Source organism: Aptenodytes patagonicus, chromosome 3 (genome assembly GCF_965638725.1).
Source record: "Aptenodytes patagonicus chromosome 3, bAptPat1.pri.cur, whole genome shotgun sequence".
NCBI classification, from domain to species: domain Eukaryota; kingdom Metazoa; phylum Chordata; class Aves; order Sphenisciformes; family Spheniscidae; genus Aptenodytes; species Aptenodytes patagonicus.
In genome coordinates, this window is record NC_134951.1 from 76,451,017 (window position 1) to 76,476,298 (window position 25,282).

A 25,282-nucleotide genomic window follows, 5' to 3' on the forward strand; every position below is an offset into this window, starting at 1 on the left:
CCCTGAGCACCCACAGGCCAGTGGACAAGGAGGAGCTGGTTCGGTGACCCAGCCTGGATGAAAAGACTGCCTCCGAAAGCTGGGACACAAGCCTGGTCCCTACGTCTGTACTCATTCCTTAGCACTGCTCAATTTACAGTCCCTCTGTACTGGACCTCAGTTGCCCACTGCCATGTCCTTACAGGGCTTCCCAGCCTCCTGCCAGGCAGCTGGCCAGGGACCATTCCCAATAAAGAGTTTCAGCAAGGAAAACTTCTGGAGAGTGGCACCGTTTAATACTAGTGTGCATACTGTTGTGTGTCTAAGTCTTAGATGCATTCAGTTTACAGTACTTTGGCACTGGAACTGTCGTAACACATGCTGTGCAAAGGGACCAAGTTTTATGTAGGACTCATCAAATCCTGGCCTTCACTAAATCCAAGTGCTTCACTTTGCAACCTCAGCCTGACAATCCCCTCCTCTTGGCAGTCCATTGATGCTATGTGCAGCTCCGCAGTCCCCATAGGGAGGGAGCTCTGCTCGCCACGCTACTGGTGATGGCAGAGATTACCAGAGCTAGCGAGCAGCTGGAGGCAGTGCGATAGCTCTGAATACCTTCAATTTAACTGAAGTTAAAACAATTTTTTATTCTAACGCATCATCCTGTTTATAACTCCACATGCTGCAGAGCTTAAAGTTCAGAATACGTAACTATCAGATACTGGAGAAAAAACAGGAAGGCAGGAGAGGTCTGGAACCGGCAGTATTTCCCACAGATGAATCTGCATCCTCACCACATCAATCACACAGTAAAACAACTAGCACCGAAATATTTTACTACTATTTGACATCATGAGATTCCAAAAATTTCACTGAGGTGCAGCAATTTCACTTCTTCGAATTACTGCCCCAGCCTCTCTTCAGATTCAGTATTTCTGCATCATTCAGAGTATGTTTACAAAGAGTTTGTTTTGTTTTTTTCCCCACAACAGCAGAAGACAGAAAATTATTAATAGACTGTAAGCTAGAAACTGGTCTGTAGCAAAGCTGGGCCTCCACCAAGGAAAACAATACATCTGCTCTGCTGTAGATACGGCAAAGAAAAAAAAAAAGATCAACTTCATCTCTTCTCCCCACACATCCTGGATTCTTAAATTAATGAACACCATCAAAATGCAGCTACAGAAAATATTTTGCTTTACTGTGTCTTTGTAAAATGAATGACCTTAACTCTTCTGATAGCTTAAAAGGATTATAGGACTTCACGTCATCACCATCGAGATGTGCGTTTCAGAATGTTTTTAGACCTGCTTGGGAACGTCACCACAGACGAATCATTTCACCTTTTGTGCTCCTTAGGGGCTACTCACCGTCAGCCTGGCTGCTAGGGCTTCAAGCACACACCGCTCTGCTCGTTATAAAGCGCATCACACAAAAACTTAAGCAAAATGAGGCAGCCTCTTTTGGCAAGGAGTCACTGCACGCTCCAGCCAGCAGGAGAAGAGCTGCTTAGGAAGAAAAGGAGTAAGCTCCACTCATTTCAGGAGAGGTTTGAATAGTTTATTTTGCCCAATCAGAGCCCTTCAGCATAATGACACATTCATATACACATATATGAACATTTTTTCTGAAACATTAATGTATAATACATTTTAAATTTAAAATACCAGCTGCACAGGTATTTTTATTTACAAAAATATTCCATACTTAATTTTTTAACTTTGTTATGATGACAGTTCAGTTCAAGTACATGTAAGTAAAATAACTCTATGCAATCTAACATAGTTGTGTTTGTAACAGTACAGTTTGCAGTTCGTATGAAACTATATTTGTAGACAGATGGATTTGCAACCCTACTTAAAATGCATATTCCAGTAATCACCCTCAGAAGAGCTAGCGGGGCTCAGCAAGACTTAACTGAAGAGTAAGTTGCAATGAACAAAAAGAAAAAACCACACATGTACACACTAAGATATACATAAACGAGAACTGCTACACATCAAGCATGCTTACCCACAAGTGGGCAATGTTAGAAAAATTTACTGTTTCCCCCCCCCCCCCCCATGGTGCTGGTACAATGAAACAGTAGCATAACTAGAAAGCAGCATGTTTTCCTAGTTCTAACCACTACAGATAGCAGAGCTCAGGTCTAAAATAACACAATACTGCTTATTTACAATTCTGTTTTAAAAGGGAATATTTAAAACATGTTCCCACCCCTCTCCCTTTGCATCGCCTATTGCTGAATGGTCGTGGTAATCCACATACAACTCCTTACATGTTTTCAACTGAAACAGTTTAACTTCTAGTTATTTGCCTGGTAATATGTAACTTAGGTACTAACAAAAAAAAATGCAAGTGTCAAAGAAACCTACAGCTGTATGACAAACATTTCTAGGCGCTTTACATGAAAAACTAAAAGGAATACCGATTGACACCTTTCATTTGATTGTTCTATGTTTGTGTCTCATTTCTTTTTCTTTTTTTTTTTAAATGAACGCCCACATCTTTAAGCCTAAACTTTATAAAAGTGTAAAAGAACTCAGAAACACAGTACACTCATCCAGCTTGAAACAGTTATAAAGTAGAAGACATCCAGCACATCTTTAAAAGATGCTTAAGAAGGAGAAATTGGCCCAGCTTAACTTAGCTTTTCAATGAAAACTGAAATAAAATCTGTTTAGCTGATTCGCCTACACTACACATCTTTTTTGTTTTACTTACTTCCTCCCCTCAAACATCATTAATTTCTGTCTACAAAGTATTTTAAGATTTTGTGGTAGTAGCAAAGCTGTCAACATCCGCCCAAAGAGATTCACAGAAGTTATACGGGAAATTGGCTAGAATGAAGAAAAGGTTCAACCAACAAGTTACCCTGCAACTCGGAGAGGGAGGCAAGGCGCCGCGCACCCTCCCCCTGCCCCGAACTTCAGCTGCTGTCGATGCCCACCCGGGTGTGTTAAACCACGATGAGAAAGAAAAGGGCACTTCAGCCACAGGCTGGAAGTTTTCCAACACTTGTTTGGTACACAACAAAACCACCCTGATTTACATGTAGAGAGCTGATGTATAATCAAGATTCATACATTACTCAAAGAAAATATTTACTGGGACAAACCTCGCTTCGATTTTGGGGGATTTTAAAAGTCTGAGGAATAGAGCTGAAAAATGTCTTTCATGTGTATACCTAAAAAAATTTGAAATAATAGAAAACCAGTCAGCCACAGACTGCAGCTATTGAGAAAACTTTTACATTCAGTTAGTTTTCTGAATGCACTGTCTTCCCTCTCCATACTTAGGGAATTGTTTAAGAGTGTTCAAAAATGGGAGGTAAAATTAAGTATGATTATTTTCTGCAAAGCAAAATGGGCTATTTGTTTTCATTGCTTAGTAAATGTATCATCTCGATATGAGATATGAATGTATTCATAAGCTTAAAACAACTTCTTCTATGGATAATATACATACTTTAAGTACTTCGACTTAAAAATTGAACCTAAGTCTTTTTAAAATTAAAGGTAGAAGTGTACATATAAAAATTATTTAAAACTAAAAGTATATTCTTAAGCAGTATGTATAAATATAACAGATTTTATTGTATTATCTAGTAACAAATCTGAAAGTGTTGCAGCAATTTATAAACTGAATGCTGACACAGGATAAGTGCCTTTCATTAGATTCTATATTGTATATATGGGTATATACATATTTTACTAAGAAAACACACATTCTAAATGATAGTCACATAATTAGCAAATGTGCCTGAAAGTAATCCGTTCTAAAGTCTTTATTGAATGTGTGTGTTTATATACAAATAATGAACCTGAACTGCACAAATGTAGAAACGAAATTAAAGAATAAAATACTATGATTGAATTAAAGTGCGGGAAAAATTCAAGTTTAAAAGTTCACGTAAGATCAGTGCCATTAATTAAGGAAAAAAAAAAGGAAAAGAGAAAAGGAAAACAAAAAGGAAAGAAGGAAATGAACTTGCTTCCAAACATCTTCCTTTGGATGTAGCTTTCCAACATCACCTGCTATGCAAGTAGCACCTCAGGCAAAAAAAAAAATCTTTGCATGAAGTCAGACAAGGAACACAGCTATATATTACTATAGTTTATAACTGACTGTTTGCTGAAGAACAAATCACTGGAGGTGCCTGTGGTGTAACACTTTCAGACTTATTTGGAATACGTGCATATTTACACATATCAACATTCAGAAGTTACAATTTGGCAGGACTAAGGTGAAGAAAGCTTCTTCAGTTTACAGTTCCTAATGAGACACACTACATATAAACAGATAGGTAGCAGCAGTTTCTTACACTTCCATCAAAAAAATAAAAAAGTAATAGCTCAATTATATTTTATCGTTTTCCAGACACTCTAAAAAAGTTTCACACAACTAAAATGCTAGCAAAAAGAACGGGGTGCTTCCCCGCAAGGATTTCAATATACGTTGCTGTACAAAAGGTGCACCACCAATAGCAGAATAAGATGCCACGATGTGTGTACGATCAGCTTCCTTCCACAGAGAAGGAAAAAGGAACGTTTTAGACTAAAATTGTACATAGCCCCTTTTATTGACCGAGAACCATTTGTCTATTCATCTCATGAGCATTTCATTAGTTTTCAAATCTAGAAGCATGCTCTGAACATATGCAACAAAAAAGATTCAACAGATTATTCTGTAATACCAAGTAAGCCACTACTCTTCTTGTACTGGCAGATGGTCTCTCATTGCCTCTTATTTTTTTGCTTGCTGGTGGTAATCAAATGCTTCTTGATGGAAAAGTTAAGTACGCTTTCCTTTCAAGCCAAGGCCATCTTCTATTGAACCGATACCACGATTTGCTGAAGAGTACTTTTGCCATCCTCTCCCCCGGAGCCTGACCAAACTCATTTTGCAGGATTCTGTTGCTCTGAAATATAGTTCATCTTCACCAGGCCAAATAATAATCAGTCATCTCAATTTATAAATGTGAGATAAGGAAAGGGACAAGTGTCAGCTAGGGTGTTTTATTTTTGGCAATGGTATGGACAGTAGTTTGTCTAGGTTTTTTTTCTACCTGGATTTTTTAATAAAATGGTGTTAGTTTAAATATGCATTAATTAGACACTAAAAAAGAAATTAACATGCAGAGGCAAAAATTGCATGGCAAGCTGAGTTAAGTAACTGGAGTTAACATTGCCTCAGTAGGTATGGGACACAGCCATCAAGAAATCATAATGCTGCTTCTTCAAATTGTCACGTTCTCATTTGTTAAGTTCTTTGAACAGTGGACATGGTATGGCATGCCCTCATACTGGCAACAGAATTCACTTGTCTTTTAATTAGATGTTACTATGCATAAAATCAGAAGATTTATCAATTTGTGCTACCAAGCCCAAACATTTTTCAAATGAAAGGCAAATATGAATTAAGAACCATCAGTAACTTCAGTATTTTGCATCCTTTAAGTGTTTTGTAAGGTTGCCTTATCTATGTACCTGCAACATCACTTTACAATACAAATATAACCAAGGTTTTGCCTTGGGAACATTCAGAAAGTATGCAAAAAAACACACAGAATGTGATGCTTGGAGAAGCAAACCCAAATGATTAACTTCAGACAATGTAGACCTATCAGCTTCTAAGTACTCCCTTTTATAAAACAAAACCAGTCAGTAACTATTCCTGCTTTGAGGAAAAAAGTCTAAATAAATTTTTGAAATGCAAACATTTATTTTAAGGAATCCTCTCTTTTTAAAAGAGCTTGGGTCATTCCCACTGTTACAGTTTTAGTGCAGCAGCCATTAACAAGTTAGCTCAGCTATATTATTTACCTCACCCAAACCGAACGTTATTTTGCCAATTCCTGAAGTTTTAGTGGACACTTACCACTGCCCACATCGAAAATACTGCTTTAGAGATTAAATCCAAACTTTAGGCCAACTGCCTTTAGTGCTGGGTGGGGCTGATATAGGTACTTGTAAAATAGCTCTACTAGCAGGATTTAGAAATTTGCTAAACGATATACTGGCAATTATTAAATATTAGATGCTTGCCATTATTCATGCATCAGCACCTCCATGGAGTGTAAAACTATTTGAAAACCTGAGTCCAAGATTATCTGATTTCATAGTAAAGGACTAAAGGGGCATCTAGAACTTAAGTTTGGAGCAAAACTAATCTCAGCTATTTTAATTAATGGCTGTAAAGATACATTCTGTTAAACATTTATAAAAATTCACAGCATGAATGGAACGCACAGCCAATTCTAAATGTTATACAAACTGAACCAATGACTGTTTTTGGCAAAAAATAGTATTTAACTGAACAGGTGTTGAAGTATTCTTACCACAATGAAGATGTTACCACAGTTCACATTGCACGGCCATAACACAAATGAAAACTCCCAGCATGACACATTCCAGTCATATTATTCACTTGACTTTAATGCAAAAGTTGTGTATTCTCTTGTTTTGCACTTCACAGAATATGATGTGAATACAAGAATACTAGATCAGGGGTCCAAGAAAAAGACTATGCACAGGTCAACTATGTATACAATTTTCAACATGAAATCTTCCAAGCTTCCAGCTTTTCCGATGAAAGAAGTGACAGCAAACTTCAACTCTTCTTCAACAATAATGGTAAATATAGTGAGTCCTAGAGAGGGTAAGTGTAAGTCAGCTACTGTCCAGCAAGACAAACAACTTTATTCCAGCTCTTGGACCCCTGATTTATTGCCTCTCCTCACAGGAGGGTATAACACTGGCAGCAGTTACAATAGCACAAAAACTTTTGGCATATGAAATATTAACACAGGATTGACCCTGCATTGCCCCTGCCCATCTCACACTACTTTTACTCTCTTTTCCACATGTTCTAGTTACCTCCTCTGTTCCAACTCTCAGCTAACCAACAGCTAAGAAACACTCAAGTTTGTTTTTTGTGTGTTTCTTTTAAATATAAAGCTCCTCAGTTAAAGCCATGACTGAGGTAAAACAGTGTGTGATTTGTGCTAGGAAACAACAGTATCCAATGGTGAATACTCCTTTGAATTTCAATGGTCCTGCCAAAATTAATGAAAAACCAAGATTTTTTTCATCAGGACAAAATTAAACAGATGTAATTGATGAGTGTCATCAGAATTGGTACCACTTCTTGTCTTTGTACTTCAACATCATCTAAAAAAAAAAACAATTTCTAATTACTGTTTCTATAGTGTACCAAAAAGTACAACGATACAAACAAATTATATGCTTACAAAGCAGCATGAGAAAGAAGGACTTCAGTAAGGATTCTCAAAACTGCAACAACATTGCTGAACAGTGAGTGTTTAGCATGATGAATTTTCTAATGGTAACATCACTGCTGATGATCTAGCCGCAGACAGAAAATGACATTTTTGGGAGAATGGGAAGGTCGCATAAGAGTTTAGGGAATGGAAGAGATCTGCATGAACATGGAAGAGAACAGCCATCCTATGCAGTTACTGAGGAAAAAAATTAGCTTGGATTCATGGGGTTTGCATACAACAGCGGGATCTTTCTTAAGAACCACAGGAGTCTCACACAGAGCATTACTTTTCTTATCCAATTCAGTGACAAATTGTTAAGTAATGGGAACTGAGCCGCACTTTTGGAAGTCTACATGCCACTCAGGCAGAGTGTATGCTCTAGAGCAACGTGCCATAAAAGAAAGCTGCTTACATTAATACTTAAGTATTAGGAGTAATGATTGATAGATAAAGTGCAGTATCCTTTATTAATGATATTGCATTCCCTTTAGATACATCTAACATGCCTTTGCAGAAGCCAGTTGCTTGCAAAATTTGCTCTTATTTCATAGAGAACCAGTTTAATGCTCTCAGTTTAACGTGCAACAGACTCACCTCATGAGCGTGTTTAGAGAAAGAATCAGCACTGTAAAGCATAGCTGCAGTTTTTTCTTCCAGTTCTCCTAGTTTCTGTCCTCTTTCATCTAGTGCCAACCGGGCTCGTGCTAGTTCACCAACTACACCAGATGCTGCTCCTTTGACACCTTCAATACCCCCAGGCCCTGGAATATGCTGGGCAAGACTTCTTGATGCCTTCCCTGATGCTGATTCTCCAACTGGGGACATTTGCAAAGCAGCAAAAACAGAATAGTAAGGTTTTCTATCATTATTACATAAATATCAATGTAACTAGTTTACAAAGAGGTGTCACATCTTCGCATGGACACTGAACACCTAATCACAGGCATGACTACGAGCAATACTCACTAACTCAATGTTACTAGATGCTACTGTTTAATAAAATTGAGGTTTTTTTTCAAATGTATTTCAGAGTTTCCAGGCAGGTTATAAAATTACAACCTTTTCACAGCTCGAGTGTGAAATTAAAACTCTCAACAGTGCTGGCATCACAGTCATCAACAGAATTATACTGGTGAAGTGGTTTTTAACAATATGGCTTGCTTCACAGGGAAGGTGTTGGGAATTCAGCAGACAAAGCAGGAGAATTTTGAACACGCAGCTGTGGTCAGTTCTGGAAGTGCTTTGCTGGTGTAGCCAGCCAGTATGACTCCACCAGCAGAAGTTTCCTTTGATGGAAGTTCAGTTTTAGATGCAGACACCTGAAGATTAGGTCTCTATGCTCTCATTATTGTAAAAATCTTGTAAAAAAATAATGTAATATAAATGATGAGAAGGCAGTACAGCTGTAAGAACAAATCATCTCTTCCTAAAGTAAACACCCAGGCATGGTCAGCGGAACAGCTCTCTAGACTCCAGTGACCACACTGACTACATCTCCTTTGCTCATAATGGGACATCAGCCACTTAGTTCAGTCTAGACACTTAATGGACATGTCAATCTCATGCTGAATTGTATACTCTACAAAAATTGAGTGAAGGCCAAAACATTTTTGCATGCTGAAGTCAAAGCAAATAATCTAACTTTTTTAAACAATTAAATTATGGTTTAAGTATTTTTTTTTCCACCTCTAGGAAAAATATTATTAACATAATTAACAAATTTTGTTGCAGTATTTCAAGATTTTCTGATTTGATTTTATGCTTCTAGGAAGAACGATTTAGATTTCAATTAACACTATAAACATTTTTAGTCTTGGGAATTTACAGAAAGAAGAGAAATAATTTCACTTATTACAGACTCTGCTGCGACCCTCATGTTAAATATGACAATTCAAAAGACATCTGAAAATGTCTTTAAAATCATCATTGAACTCACTTTCAGGCTACAATTCATGAGGCTTTTCACCCCCGTTCAATACTATTTTCCTCTTGAAGATCTGAGCCAAAACAGGTCTTTATCAAAAGCCACAAACAAAGCCTGAGACCTGAGTTATAAAAAAATTTGTAATCTCCTTAAAAATAGGTCAGAAGAGTCAGGGCAAAATGGTGGAAACTTCAAATGATGTAAACAGATAGCTTCTAAAGTTACAAGAGTGCTTTTCTGTTGCTACGAAGAGGTAGTTTTTCCCTGTCCCAGTCATGCTAATTAAACATGTAACTTGTGCACACAAATTTCTCTAATAGAATACTTGACCAACCTTTCAATGTATTACACATATATAAATACAAATGGAATTTTTTACGCAGAAAGTGACCTCTAAATATTTGATATTTGTTCAAAATGTACAGGCACAAGTAGTAAAGACTAATTTAATTTTTACTGGATAGATCAAAAGAACCAATAAAAAAGAAAGGATTGCCAGGAAGCCTTGTCTGTTTCAACAGCTACATTTCATGTTAAAAAAGGAAACAACTTCTTGCACAAAAACTTGCATAATATGGTGTTTCATCTAGCAAATATCTGAATAAGTGGAAGTTATTTTCCTTAAATATATTAAAAAGTTGCATGCAGCCACAGTATAAAAATAAAGCTGTGATCAAAAAGCAATGAGAAAATGATAAAGCAATAAAAACTGCCAAATCTGAATTTTACTATCCTATGAACAGAGGACTGAATTGAACTATCATAGTTCTGTTCTTGCTCTCATTCCTAAGGCATCTCTGCACAAGTCAAATGAGGAAAAAGAAGCTAGCGAGTGAACTGAAGTAGAATGGAGTTTTAATTTTCTCACTGTCCAAAATAGCGTTCTTTAGAACCAGCCCCTTTCAGTTTAACGGCATTGAGAAAATCATGGTCAGTACTATACACTTCCTAAAGACAAATAAAAACAAGATCAGTTGTCATATTACTTGTTTTATAATCTACTCCTGAATAAATGAGGTGAAGAAGCCTGTGAGAAAACAGTACCAAGCTTTTCTGATCTTGTTGGTAAGGTGTACAACACAAAAGCTATGAAAAAGTAGTTGTCATTCCTTTTTTACTTTCCTCTTTGCAAATGTAACTTTCTGTTAACACAGGTAATACATTTCTCAAGGATCACTGGCTTCCTTGGGTAGAAATACCAGAAAAATAACAACTACTTAAAACTTACAAAGTTCTTCTCTGTCAAGTGACTGCGCCCCACCTCCGAACAAGCCTTTAAAGAACCCCCTGTTCGGTGCTTCTGGTGTTTCTACAGGAGTGAAGAGCTCACCCAACATTTCCTTTGCAATGAAGAAGAGACAACAAGCCATACATTATTTCACACACAAATTAAGGGAATATTCTTTCACTTTAAGGATTTATTTTGTGGATTTGAATTTCAAAATTAATATGCTTTAATAGGCATCTGCCTTTGCAAGGTGACTTGGGAAATAAAAAGTAAAAACATATTAGGAAATCTGTCCAAACCATCTGTTCTGATAGTTGGAAGCTTATGGCTCATGAAATTCAGTAGCAAAGAAATGGGTTCGAGTAAAGCTGTATTTGCCCCTCAACAACTCGGCAACTCCCCTGATTTTGTTCTGTTAAAACTGTATCTACAAATACTCATATCCATGCATGGTATGAAAGTAAAGCTTACAGCCTGCATCTGCTATTTCAGTATTCTATACAGCTTCCAAGCTGAAGCATGGCTGAGAATCTTCTCAAGCTGTTAATACCCCTGAAACATAACGGCTTCCTTCAAGTATCCTGAGTTAGCATTCCCCACTTGTGTCAGCATGCGCCTCCACCAGCATCAATTGAACAAGGGAGTTTTGTTAACTGCACATGCTAAATGAGGAAATTTCCTACTGATCAAAAGGGAAATTAAGTAAGAATGTTTCAAATACAAGAGGATAGATGAAATGGTAAAATTTAAGAGTAGGGGAAGCGATTCATCCTGAATCAGACTCTAGAGTGATAAAAACCAAAGCACAAAAGCTGAACTGATCGGCTTTGAGAAACTTAATTACTTACGATCTGTAAGCATCGTGAATCTAGAACCGTGAACCTCAGAGTATATCTATGTCAGAAAACAGTAGTTTTTTTAAATTCATTACCTGAAGGTTTTCACATGTTTCTTGACTGTAGGTGAGCCTCTGTATTTCAGTTGGTGAGACAAGATAGAGTGCTTGTCCATTATTGGTGAAGCAGAATGTTCTGGCTATCCGCATATTGGTGAGTGGCAGGTAATACACATCCAACAATGGCCTTAAACTTGGCAAACTTAAGAAAGAATTAAAAGAATTAAATGTAGCAGGATTGTCTATTATTGATCAAATGGCTCATTTTTAAACTGCAGTACATTATTTTTCTCTTCACCATCTGCAGAAGTACCGCATAAACAGGGTATCATTTAATGCAATTACAAAATCTCAAAACATAAATGAGATTTTTCAAGGTAGCACCTCAAAAGTGAAATTTAACATCTGCATCACAGATGCATTTAAAAGCATCGTTTAAATGATACTCTGAGCATGTAAATCAGATTCACTTAAAGCATTATTCAGTAATTACTAACGAAGTATTTTGTTAAGTATCTGCCAAAAGTTTACAATTAAACATCCTGCCTCTTCTCTCAGGTGAAGAATTTCTCCTTGACTAAAAATACAAGTCTAAGATCTCTCCTCAAGAACACTTGGAAGTACATAGGGGTGTGCTTTCAAAGGAAAACAGAATTCAGTAGCCTGAAACAACAATCTTACGAATTATGTCCACCTTTTTTGTCTGAATGCATATTTAAGAGGAAGTCCTCTCAGAGTAAAGTTCGCTTACCTTGTGTTTTCTGATTCTGCACATGCAACTGCAGTACTTACTGCATCAAGCTATGAAGAACAGATGCAACACACTCAGGCTGTAACAATGCTCTTGCTACCAAACATTCCTCTCCCTCAAAGTAATAATGCAAGTAAGAAGTGACTGAACACCTGATGTCTTGATAAAGAGAACCCAAAATAAACCACTGTCTCAAAAACATCCCCTGTGATATTTTTGTAAAAACATAATTTACACAAGATGTTAGCTGCAAATGTACCAACAATACATTAAACGGCTTCTGCTGCAGATATAATCTTATGCAGATGGTTATTTCTAGAAACTAAAAAAAGCCGTAAAGGGGTAAAGTGAAGCCAAAAGCAATGAAAAAGAAAGATGTAGTAACCGCAACACTGTTGGGTTTTTTTTTTTGTATAATACTGAGATTTCTAAATGTTAAGCTTGCATTTTACAGATTGTGGATTGTCTCTTAGCAGAAGACTTCATCTCTGACAAACAAGAGGAAGGAGAACAAGTAACATGACTTTGGAGGGAAGTTCTACAGGTAAGAAATAAAATGCAGTACTCTCTTGTAAGCACATCACCCGGAAGTGACACTTCTGCCATGCACGTATCTAAAATAAGAATATTCCTAAGAGTGAGTTAGTAACAGGGAAGTGCTTTGCTTTAGACCGATGGAAGCCTAAAACATCCTTACAGCTTCAATACAAAACAAAAACATTAGTTCAAGATATGACAAGCATGACACCCATGATAGCATTTTCAGAGTATCAAACAAATCTGTAACAGAAGCCTAAGTCCTATCTAAACTTATATTGGTAGATAAGTATTGGGCATCTTGGGTACGATACAATGCTCTGACAACTTTACACAAACAGCACGTTAAGTCCACCTTCCCAGCAGCAATTCATGCTTATGAAATGGAGTTAATAACTGGGAGTTCAACTTCCCTACACAACGTAACAATTCCCTATTTATAATTTAGCACCTACCTCTATGCACAGTTCTTTAGAAAACAAAATGAGTCCTGAGGAAAGCAGAATTTGTTTGAATATATAGTACCTGAGCATTACTAATTGGGGGGGGGGGGGGGGGGGGAGAGAGTGCTTGCCCTGCAAGGTGAGCAGCATTTTCTAGAGATGTTTAGAATATATGTTGGGATATAGATCAATGGAGTTAACAGACTTAACAATCAAAACTTATTTCTTAATTGTAGTATGCATCAGATCAGCTTTCGTTTTACTCCTAACAACTTCCTGAAGAAGTATCTTTAGAGATATCCCAAGCTGAGAGCTTGTCTTCACCACCTTAAAAATAACCTTTTAGGAATTTTACTGGCACAGTTTTATAATGCCAAGTTTCACATTCATCTTAGCATTAGTCAGGACTAAAATGTAGGTGCAAGGTTATAGATATATACACGCTACTGTTCAGACTAAAATAGCATTTGGAAATATTCAAGAAAAATGACATGTTAAAATTACATAGGTGACATGTAAGTACATTCAAACATTACTTTTACACATGTTTAAACTCATCACTTAAACCCCTTTAGATGACTTATTTCTATACTACAACTGCTAGCAATTAATCTTGCCTTTATAGCCTAAGTTTAAGGCCTTTAACACGAGCAAGCTACACAACAAAAAAGGTAAGCTTGAGGCATGAGTGTGATGCAAACAGCTGCACAAAAATATGCAGAGTTGTGGTCAGGTACCAGCTGAAGGTCTGGCTCAAGGCAGTTTTCTCCATCAGGGAGTAAATTCACATTTGAGAATCTTCATCAACTCAAGGACCTATATCACATGTTTAGAACTATTTGTTGAATCAGGGTAGGTTGAGCTAAACTGGTAAACTTTTTCACGTGTTAAAGGCATAACTAATAGGAATGCATAATCAAAATTATCCAGGCCCAAGTGTTAGAAGTTCATCAACGCTGAGTGAATGTAGATTTAAAATTCATATTCTTATGGAAAAGGAAACTTTATCTAGAAGACGACTATTTGTTCTTTTTATATTTAAATTACTTTCAAATAGCTCTTACCTAAAAGTCATAATATGTCCATTGGCACAGAAACATGCAAGGCAGATACTGTTACTCAATGACACTATATCTCCACGAAGAACAAAAGAAGTCTCTGTTATGTTTTGCTTATAAATACAGTTCTGTGATGGCAGTGAGATAACTTTTGCTTGCTTTTCCGAACATATGACTGCATATTGGTTTTCACTGATTTCCTGAGAGGAAGAGGGGGACACTGAGACAGGTCGTCGCTTTTTTGATTTATCTTTTTCATCTTTATCTTCAGGAACATTGTGTTCTCTCCAAGGTTCATGTGCTGGTGGCACCAAAGACCCTGTGGTATCCAGAAAAGCCATTCTCAAGATTGCCCCTTTTAGCCTCAGGATGGTTCCTAGGAAAAAGAAGTTGAGCACATTTCTAAAACAGTTCTCCTAAATTGTCTTTCAAGCTACAAAATATTCCTTTAAGAAGCTAGCAAAATGAAAAGAAAACAAGAACATAGGCTTGCCTCTGTAGCAAAACCAGACATACCAGAACCTTTGGATGTTTAGCTAAAAACCAGTGAAGCATACAAAAGAGCACATACGTATTCAAGAAAACGTTAAACCAGTTTTCAAGGGTTAAGTGTATGCATACTCCTCCATTAACTTAAACAGAAACGTACACATTTATTCAGAGAGCCAAGCTGGAATGCACATTCGTATTCAAGTTCAGTGTCACAAATGCAACTAATTTCATTCTCTCCTGAGGAGCACACAGCATGCTTAATATTAACAATAAATATTATTAGCCAAAGGTGAGCACCTCCATTTTCTTCAATACAGAAGAAACAAGCAATATGTGAGTTTTTTCCTGCTGCAGTTCATGCCTGAATCCACTTCTCTCTAGCATAAACTGAAAGAGGTAAAGTTTTCCCTCCCCACTGTTTAAATCATTATCTCTGTAGGCCAGATCTTAAGCCAATACATTTCTTATTTTACTTATATTTATTCACACGCAAGTAAAAACATGAACATTTGCTAAGTACACAGAAAAATCATACACATGGCAGTATCTTTTAAGGTTCATGCTGCAGATCCAGTGATTAAACATACTGTCCAGTCTGCGGCCTTGCCTTTACGATTAAGTGTTACCAAATCTGAGTACTGCTGCCAATACCATACTCGATAAGCACAAATCAGATATGGTCTAGAGGTCACACTATTCCTAATCACTATTTCAATCAAATAGCATTGCAATTTGCATGTCCTGATACCATCTGTGTGAGCAAAGGGGAGCAGAGCAGCATGTTCTGCATGAGACAGATTTAGCTTTCCTGCTACCGCTATGCCTAACAGCACATTCAGCAAACCATTAATACATAATTACAACAAGATCAGTTGCTGTGTATCAGAAAAACAAGATACATGACCTCTCACAACAATCCAAAGGAATATTTTATCACTAATATTTAAAGCTAGTTGTTCAATATACAACCCTTAATTTGTATTCCCTTTTCATGATGCAGGAAAACTGAAAGTTTCCTACCTCGTGACAAGAAAAAGCAAACAAATTGAGCATTTGAAATAACTCATCTCTTCTGCTATTTTTTTTAAACAATTGCCATGTACTACATTAAGGTTAGAAAACATGCATTTCTCAAAGTATTCAAAGTGGTATTTTTATATTATATGAGATCATATTTTCAACTTTGCAACTTTAAAACTCCGGTAATGAAGTAACCAATCTAGATTGTCAACCTTAGTAGCTAAATCACTGAAGTATATATTAAGTTTCAATTAATCCATAATTGAGAAAAACATTTTCTTAAAAAAAATATGAACACCACCACCACTTTATCAAAGTATACTTCAGCCCATCTGCTTTGTACGTACCACTAGGAGAAACAATTACTGGCTGAAGAAGTCTTTGCTCTCCTCCTGGGGGTAAGTTCAGTACAATGACAAGCACTGTACCCAGTGTGGTCCCAACCCACAGGCATGGGGAAGGTGATGTATCAGCCTTTCTTGTGAAAGTCTCACAGAAATGAAGAGCTGAAATTGCCTCGCGTGACTCTTTATCAATGCTAGTTACACTAGAACTCCGGGATCGACTGAAAGAGTTGTCTTTGACATCTGAAAAGAAATCAGTATTAATTAAAAAGAATGACAAAATGCAGGCATTAAGAGAATTCAGATTTTCATTTTTGTTCTTTAGCATGAGGTATGTACTAACTACCATTCTATTGATTATTACTCCTGTATTCTTCCCTAGTCATAGTTCCTTTTGGCCCAGTTTTCAACACCGTATCCTGAACGAAGTGCCTAATCTTTTTTTGCAGAGGTTGCCATTAGGTAGTTGTCACGAACAGCAGTTATGCATATTTGTGTCTTCTTGGGACAGAGAATAAGTCAAACAGGACTCCTCCTTTAAAAAAACTGAATTACTAACCTCTCTGTCAATTAGTTCATTGATCAGATTGAAAAATATTGGCTTCCATGGAACACGGTTTAATAATCTTATGAAGTTGCAAGTATGTTACTTTAAGAACTGCAGTGACATCCGGACAGCATGATAACACATAACCTGTAATGACTCACAATAATATTGTCCCACTTTAGGAAACTGTATGGAGGAGGTCTAACAGGCTATTTACACACACCCGAACTTTTAGTAAGAGAAATATCAAATGGTACCAAATGCAACCTGGCACTGGTATGCAAAGCTGAGGATTTCTGTTTTGAGTACTGTACAAAATGGCACCAATAAACTTTTCAGGACATCTTGTGCACTGCTTAGCAAATAAGGTTCTTGTAACAGAGACTGAATTCTAATATTAACAAAAGCCTCAAACCAGTAAGTGTGCTGCTCCATTCTAGCTGTGCGCTGTCTGTACATCAGCATGTCTGAGTTTATCTGTGCATTCACAAATTAATGCTTTACTTTAACTCATCATTCTAAAATTTTAGCACAAGACAACCTTTACTAGTAAAAGCTTGATGCAATTTATATCATGACTTTAAAAAAAATAAAGTTACTGTTTCGGATCTTTGGGTAGGGTATAGATGCAACAGGCATCTTTAAAGCAGGATTAAGAGCTAAAGAGCAACATTTAACCACATACCTTTCCAGAATTATCACTATGCTAATTTCATTAAATTACTGCAAAACTTTCTAGAAAGAGCATCTAACATGCATTTGAAAAGCATACAAACTAGATTTCAGCTGACTAAATACAGATATCTATTCAACACAAACAGTGAATCTTCTCGGGAGATACTTGTCTTATTCCAACAAGGATAGAAAAATTATTGTCCTGCCGAGTTTTAGCTAAGTCAAATGTAAAACATGGATTATAAAAAGGAACTAGGTCAGCCACTCAGATGTTGACATTTTAAGTTTTCACATTTAAAAAAATCAAATTCAAGTAAAACAGTGAAAACAAGTATTTATTTTTATAATTCTTCTAATGACCACAACCTCTTAAGATGCTTGTTTCTTCAGGCTTGAGTATTTACTAACTTAATGTTTTTTCCACTCTAACATGGATTAATCAGTCTAAATATAATCATACCTTAACTGCAACAGGCATAAAATTAAATGTGCCTTTATTGAGTTGCATCTGGTTGAATATTTGAAGAGCATGTATACAAATTCCAGAAGCATTGGAATGGACAGGGAAAACCCCATAAAAGTTAACTTGCCAGACAATACAGGCGTTGTGGAGAGCGGACACTCAATCAGGAAAGAGAACTGGGGGTAAAAAGTTTCACTGCATTAGTGCATATTATTTATCCTGAAGGCAAGGAAGAATCTATGGTGTGTTAATGGATTAGTTTCAGATGAAGAGGAAGGAACAGTGTGATGACCCACTACACACCACTTCAGAAGGATGGAAAGATGAGGCTCTTTTGAGCCACTAAAACAAAGGATAGGACCTAGTGGCAATGGTATCTTAATCATCTGGATTACAACACTGAAAAGCAACGGTATAATGCAGACTAGAGTATGTTCAAGGTAACTTTTGTTTTATAAAGTGGAGGATAAATACAGAAGCACATACTTTAGATTTTGTTTTGGCTATTTAGGGAGGAAAAGGGGTAGGTTAAAAAGATCTAAAGACAGAAAAGTAATTTGAAAGAACGACATCATGGAAGAAGAGGTTTCAAGAAGCCATGGAAAGAACGGAGAGACAATGATAAGGATAATGAACTTGGGAAAGGGCATTTCAGCCGTCTCCTACAGCCAGTAGATATAGCCACATAAGTGACAAAAAATACAAACAAGCTGACAATTTCTGAAGAACACTATGCAAAAGCTATCCCGCTAGGAAGAAAGACAGAAGTAAAATAAGAAAGAGATAATTGCCTAAGGAAGTTATTTACAGACCTGAAAACCTAGAAGAATTTTACACCGAACAAAATGAGGCATCTAAGTGCAGATATCCACACACGTGCAAAGTCAAGCAAAACCAGTCAAAGGCTATTACAATTCGGAAGGTACAAACTATTTTATGAGTATACCAGAATTGAGATGACAAAAAAGTTGCCATTATTTCAGTAGAAAGAACAGCAAATATTAAATGATGTACAAAATGCTGAAACTCTTTCAGGAGCGGAAAATGCTGAAAGAACTTCAGCATTCTCTTTTCTCCAGTCTTCATGAAAGAAAAGAACGGTCTAAGTACTTACTGCTATCAAAGAACTGGGAGTAAAACAACAGTAGAATTAGAATGAATTGGATAATATTTAAGTACAAATGTGGTCCAGATTGCAAAGTATGATAAAATTCACCCTAAACTGAAATTATCCCTAAACCATTAGTAAACACAGTAAGGAAGAACAGACTGAAAAGAGAAATCAAAGTTTTCTGCTCTTTTGTGCCAACAAGGCCACAGTTAAATCCCTCTAGTTCTGGGCACAAGAGTTTTAGAGAGATAAGGAAAAAGTCCAAGTCCAGAGGAGATTACCAGAAGCCATCTTAGATTTAGACAACATAACCTAAAAAAGAAGGAACTGAACTTTGTAAAAAAAATTATCTGCAAAAATGAAGATTAGAGATACGATGACAGCTTTCAACAGCATAAACGATGGCTAAGAAAAAGATAAGGAGCACTTGTTATCCCTGTTCATTGTGGAAAGGACAAGAAAAAGTTAATATGGAAGCAAGGAAGATTGATTAAACAACAGGAAATTTGTCTGACTATAAAACATTGGAACTTTCTGTCTGGGATTTTTCTAAAAACTTATTTATTGGAGTCTCATGAATAGATGAGAGATTAAATTGTCAGACATCTGGATCCCTGCCATAGCAATGGATTAAAGGATCTCTGAGGGTTCCTTCCAACTTCACATTTCTCTGAGTGGAGCAAGCTGCAATTGTAAATCAGGGTGGTCCAGCTCATTTTCAGGATCTCAGTGCCATGGACTCTTTCCTTGCTGATAGCAGCAGTTGTCAAATACACAGTTCTGCAGCTGCCAGTCTGATCCTGGTCCGTCTTCTGCTGGGACTGTGGTAGCAATTCTGCTGCAGGAGGGGAAGCGAGCTGTGGCAAGCAGAAGGCAGCTTTCACATTCAGGCTGCATCTACTGCTGTAGGTCTACAGCTGTCCCCCATCATCTTTAGAGAATGAGGCAGGGGAGCTGGATCTGATCTACAAGCTGGCAGTCAAAGTACTAAAAAAAAAAAATAAATCTACTCATTTGTATGCTGTTTTAGTTATGCAATATAATGACCTTTAGTACTACAGGCTTCACAACTGAGCTGCTTCTTATGTAAAAAACTTACTGTGCTTTTTCAAGAAAAATGAAATTACCAGACTGGTCATCCATCTAAACAGCTGTATATTATTTTCATTTAGAGAGAGTGGTCACAAGACAATTAACATCTGTAAAACTATGCCCAACTATTTGTTGAGTGGACCTCAACATATCCTGTTGTTATTAAGATATTTCATTTTTCAATTTAAAATGCATCAGATGGTTCTAAACAGGCAGCAGTTTTCCTTACATTACCTGCTTATTCATGCTTTTGCTATCACAGCACTACTGATAAAGTGACAGATGCCTAAAAATTGTGATGAAAGTGCGATAAGCCATGTACAAGGATTTACAGGCTTACCTTATGATGACAGCAGTGACATTTTGTGCCTGAGAGCCCCCCAAAAGAGTGGAATTAAAATTTCAGTTCTATGCTTCAGATAAATGCAACAGAGTCATGATAGTTTACATAATTTAGGACTCTTACTTTAACATATTCGCATTCTGTAAAACAGTTTCAGTAAAAATAAAATCAGCTATGTAAACTTACTTACCTAAATCAGGCTTTAACTCAGTTGGCAAACTTAGCTTCCTGGACATCTTTGCTGAAAAGTGAAGTACATCTTTTTTTTTTAAAAAGAATAAACATGATTCTGCTGGGCTTTATTTGGTTCTTTCCCAATAATTAATGTACCATTGTTTATTACATTAATTGCAGTACTTAACAGGATTTCTACTAAAGCAGAGCCTCACTTCCACAAGGGAGGGGTGCAAAGTAAAACGTGGAAGATATCAAAATCCCCAACTACAGCATTTTATGACTTTTGCCAAGCTCCATTTCTCCTCGGGCTTCAGGCAGAACTCAATGGATTGGATGAATTTTGCTTTGGCTCAACCTCAAGTTTTATCTCCTCAGGTGAGAGGACAGAACACAGACTCTTGGCTATTTCAAGAAGGTGCACTGAAGTTTACATAAAGTTAACATCCCATCCCCTCTTCTGCCCTACTTCCTGAGCAAACCTGAGGTATTTAAAATAGAGAAAAGATGAACTTCTAATTATGCTAAAACATTAACGCACACATGTAAAAAGCTAGTAATCTGACATGCAATCTGCAACCTCAGAAGAATGAAGACATTAAAGAATAATTATTAAATCAGCAGCATACAAACACTTGCAACACTGTCAAACAAAAGATAGTATAATTTTGATAATATTGCTGAAGTAAAAAATAGCACTCAAACTCATCCCTGACTTGGAAAATTCTCTTTATAGGAATGGAAATCTTGCAGTCCATTTAAAATGCAGTACGATACTAACAAATGTTGCTATAATAAGTCACTAATAAACTAGTAGCCATACCTCCCTCTTCCATCTTTCTTTCAACAATTACTGGAGAAGGAATAATTTTGATGTAGCTTAACTACTAGACCAGGGCTAGACTCTGAATTTATTTCCCAGCCACATGCTTGAATTTTGATATATCATGTAATTCTTCACTATCTTGTAAGGGTAATACTTCTCAACATCTACTTTAGGTAGAGAATAGCCTCATAATTCTAGGAGTACCTTGTAACAGATACCAGTCATAAAGCAGCCTGAATCTTGCTGCTTCTCTCAGCTAAAAATGGAGTTAACTCATTCTAATTATCATTTTAACAGAAATAATTCCATTTTCTACATATCCTGAAGAACAGCACGTGATTTAGTTACTTCCACTCCTTCAAAAAGTGAAATACTTCATTCTGTCATCAATTATGTTCATCAATATTGCAAATGCTAGTTATCTGAATAGTTGAACAGTTTTATTCCTGTCATACATTATAAAAATTTGAGAATAAGACTCCAGAAATAATCTTCTAATTTCCTTCATGTTGCAAAGTACGTCCTTTTCAAATTAAATTGAAATTACTTACTCTCAGATTGAACTGCTAGTCACTAACTTATTTTAGTGCAGGCTGAAACTGAAAAGGGCAGTCCGACTACATGTTTTCTGACCTCATCCTGGCATTGGCATTGGCACTGGCACCTGCCCAGCTTAATGGTGAGGCCAAAACTCATCTAAATGAAATTTCTGCCAATGGTTGTTTTCAACAAGATCAACTCCTGTTTCAGATCAGAGCTCAGCTAAACAGAAAACCATGGTACAAAACAGTACTAGTGACCAGGAACCCATCTTTTTGCTGTCAGCTTGAACTTGTATCAGCTTGAAAAGAGATCGTGAAACCTCATCTGGAATTGTGAATTACAAGATGGGCGTTCCTCATCATAAGACCTGTTTTCTGTGTTAGACATGTAAATCATAAAAGCTGAGATACTGAACAAAAGCTCAAGTATGCACACAGAAAGTAAATTATTTTGGGCTTTTTGCAGCTTTTACCATGTGTGAATACCAGCAATGATTAACTAACTTAGTCACTTTGAAGACCAGAGCAGTTCACTTTTGGCTTTTCAAATACAAATGTTTAACACAACTTTAACAACTGGTGAAAACTGACAAAAAAGATACTAGGTAACAGGTAATATAGCAGGTAATAACAAGTACAGGCAAGCGTGTTGGATTCTAAGCATCAATCTACAGTTTTAGCTTTTTGTTCCTTAGTGAAAGGCCAGTGGTGTGAACTAGGTTGATAAGGTGAAACAAATTTGTCAGACATCATTTTCCACAAACACTGAACTATTCCTCATTGATAGGACAAGGCGATACACAAATTGGTAAAAAGATGTCATTGCTAGAAATCATGAATTAATGTGCTATGCAAAAAATAAATACATTTCAAAACATACATTAATGTGTCAAAACCCTCAGTAATTCAAATGTAAATAGGAAACAAGAACCTATTTAAATAGCAGTAGTGCCATCTTGTGTTTAAAGAAAGAAGTGCCTAAAGATGCAATAAGAAAATAGGAATATTCCACCAGCTAAGCCAGTTTTAACTAACATTCACTAGTATAAAAAAACCTGCTTGTATTCGTATCTGGTTTATGGTTTACAATAGTTTTGGAAAATTCAGTTTTGCTATGCCCCAGATGAAAAACAGCAACATGCTAGACAACTTCTACAACACAAAAGATATAAATCAGAGAAACTGAAAAGATAAGATGGAGATCTACAGAGAGCATGCTCAATGTCAGGCTTTTTACTCCGGTTGTACAACAGGGCAAAGGTGATGGTGACTGCACCTGCTGGGTGTGGCTGACCTCAAGCAGTAGCTGTCATATCAGAGTTTAATATCTCTTTTGGTGGTGGTGGTTGCTGCAGCATTTACAGCCAAGATTACCCTTCTGCAGCTGGTGTGAGACAAGGAGACAGAGACCGTGGAGCCGTTTTGCTCCTCCTGGCACACTGCTGCTCAAGGCAACAGTGACTATTTTGCCTGTGTTTAGACCTACATTTAATACTCCTCTAAATTAGAAAACCTAGAGTCATACACTGGCACACACACATTCCTTCTGTTGCTAATATATATAATTAAATGTGTCTTATAGAAGTATGATATTAGAGAACTGTCCAAAAACAACGTTCAGGATTCTTGGAGACTTCTCATAGGTCAGGCTTGAGGAGGCAGGTGTTAAAATATAAAAGGTTACCTTGGCATAGTGTGTTATATTTCAGCATAGCAGGCTCAACCAATTCAATGAAGAAAACCTGAAGGCTAAAACATGACTGAACTATCAATAGGAAGCTGTGGCTTAAAAGTAATAGTTACATTTTATTTGCAATGGGTTTTCCTGAGCTGATGCTTTACAATGTATAGCACATCAGTTTGAAAGCTATAAGGAATGGATGAAGAAAATCACTATTTAAGGAAACAGTCTAAACCCTTTAAAAAAATTCTAAAGATTATAAAAAGAGACAAGTGTCTTGGTGTTTTGACAGACAATAGAACAGTTTACATAAAGCCTATTTCATTTAACATTTCATGAGAAATAACTAAGCAGCTTAGAATGTTAGACAAAGTTCCCAAATTATTCTATATTTGACAACTACACAGAAGTGAGAGGTTTACATTTCCAATTTCAAGATGCTTGAAGAACTGAGTATTGTACTGGTGGCAGTACAATAGAGAAATAGATTATCAATACTGAAATCTCTAAATTTGATATAAGAATAATAAAAACATTTTACAAGAGAATGTAAGAAAAGATGTACTTGATATATCCAAAATTAGATCAAAGTATTAAAACCACACTGGAAGAAACAGCCTTACTCTGGCATTAGGGCAAATCAGAACTTATTATGAGCATCTTAAGATTTGATTCCATGAAAACAGCAGTAACAGTCAGTGACTTTAGCACTGTGTGAAAAATTTAGGTGTACACTTAGAATGTAACAAATGTGAGAAACCTTATGTCAATAGTAACAGCAGGCATTATAGACGTTTGGAATTAAAGCTACTCTGCTTAGATCTGCCTACTAATATTGTTTGCAATTGTTTTTAAATTTATAAACTGCAGAAAATAAAACCAATTTCCCTGAAAAGTATTTGACATGTAGCCTACTGGAACAGCTATGAAGGTCTTGGAGTCTACAATATTTTGCATGCACCTTTACTAAAGCTTCTTCCAGAAATGGGCATTATGATACCTCTTAACTTCCGACCTGATTCGTACCTATATATTTAATTGCATGTATCTCTTCATGTCAAATAATTAACTGACCAAAGTATAAGAAAAACAGCTTAAGATTTTGCTTCTACTGAAGTTGGATCACAACGCCTTTCTATAAAAACGACATGGCCTTAGAAATTCAGTACTTCCTACCAATTCTTCTTCCTATAGAATCATAGAATCATTGAGGTTGGAAAAGACCTCTAAGATCATCGAGTCCAACCGTCAACCCAACACCACCATGCCCACTAAACCATGTCCCTAAGCGCCTCATCTACACGTCTTTTAAATACCTCCAGGGATGGGGACTCCACCACTTCCCTGGGCAGCCTCTTCCAATGTTTCACCACTCTTTCAGTAAAGAAATTTTTCCTCACGTCCAATCTAAACCTCATGTAAGCTCATCTACAATTGATACACTTCTCTGCACTACTTCACAGCACATTATTTATACTTTCAAATATTTGCCATTCCTAAGAGAAATGGCTGCTTTTAGTAATGGCCACAGTATTTTCTATAATTTCTACAAATGGTTAGTTAAAGCAAGTATCTCCATATATCCAAGGTAATTGCAACTTTTCCGAAGTTCACCTCTGATGCAAATAAAAGAGAAACGTGACCCAAAAGCAACATATGCACAATAGGTCTTTAACTTGAGTTACTACCCATTCCTTAGCACGGAACATTCACAACTGTTTAGAAAAAAAAACAGAAGACCAACTGATGTTAATATATATGACACAGCTGAAGTGTTGGTACATGAAGCATTTACATTTTTTTTATGCTATTGTTGCAGTCTTAGATGGTTTTTGATCCTTTAACAATGCAAGAATCCTTGTCTGATACCGT

At 36.6% G+C, this 25,282-nt stretch overlaps 1 protein-coding gene across 5 annotated transcripts in view; it reads right to left on the bottom strand.

Annotated features, from left to right (window-relative positions):
* Positions 1-1,517: 1,517 nt before the first annotated feature.
* STXBP5 (syntaxin binding protein 5) overlaps positions 1,518-25,282 on the bottom strand; it is a 115,396-nt gene continuing 91,631 nt past the window's right edge. For 4 of the 5 annotated variants that reach the window (XM_076333893.1, XM_076333894.1, XM_076333892.1 and 1 more), the window contains 7 exons: positions 20,378-20,428; positions 15,960-16,199; positions 14,107-14,476; positions 11,348-11,513; positions 10,417-10,528; positions 7,859-8,079; positions 1,518-7,151 (listed from right to left, as the gene is read on the bottom strand). In XM_076333893.1, coding sequence (XP_076190008.1) covers positions 7,110-7,151; positions 7,859-8,079; positions 10,417-10,528; positions 11,348-11,513; positions 14,107-14,476; positions 15,960-16,199; positions 20,378-20,428 — 1,202 coding nt within the window. In that variant the 3' untranslated portion in view covers positions 1,518-7,109. The remainder of the gene's footprint in view (positions 7,152-7,858; positions 8,080-10,416; positions 10,529-11,347; positions 11,514-14,106; positions 14,477-15,959; positions 16,200-20,377; positions 20,429-25,282) is intronic. The other variant, XM_076333895.1, reaches the window with a different exon arrangement.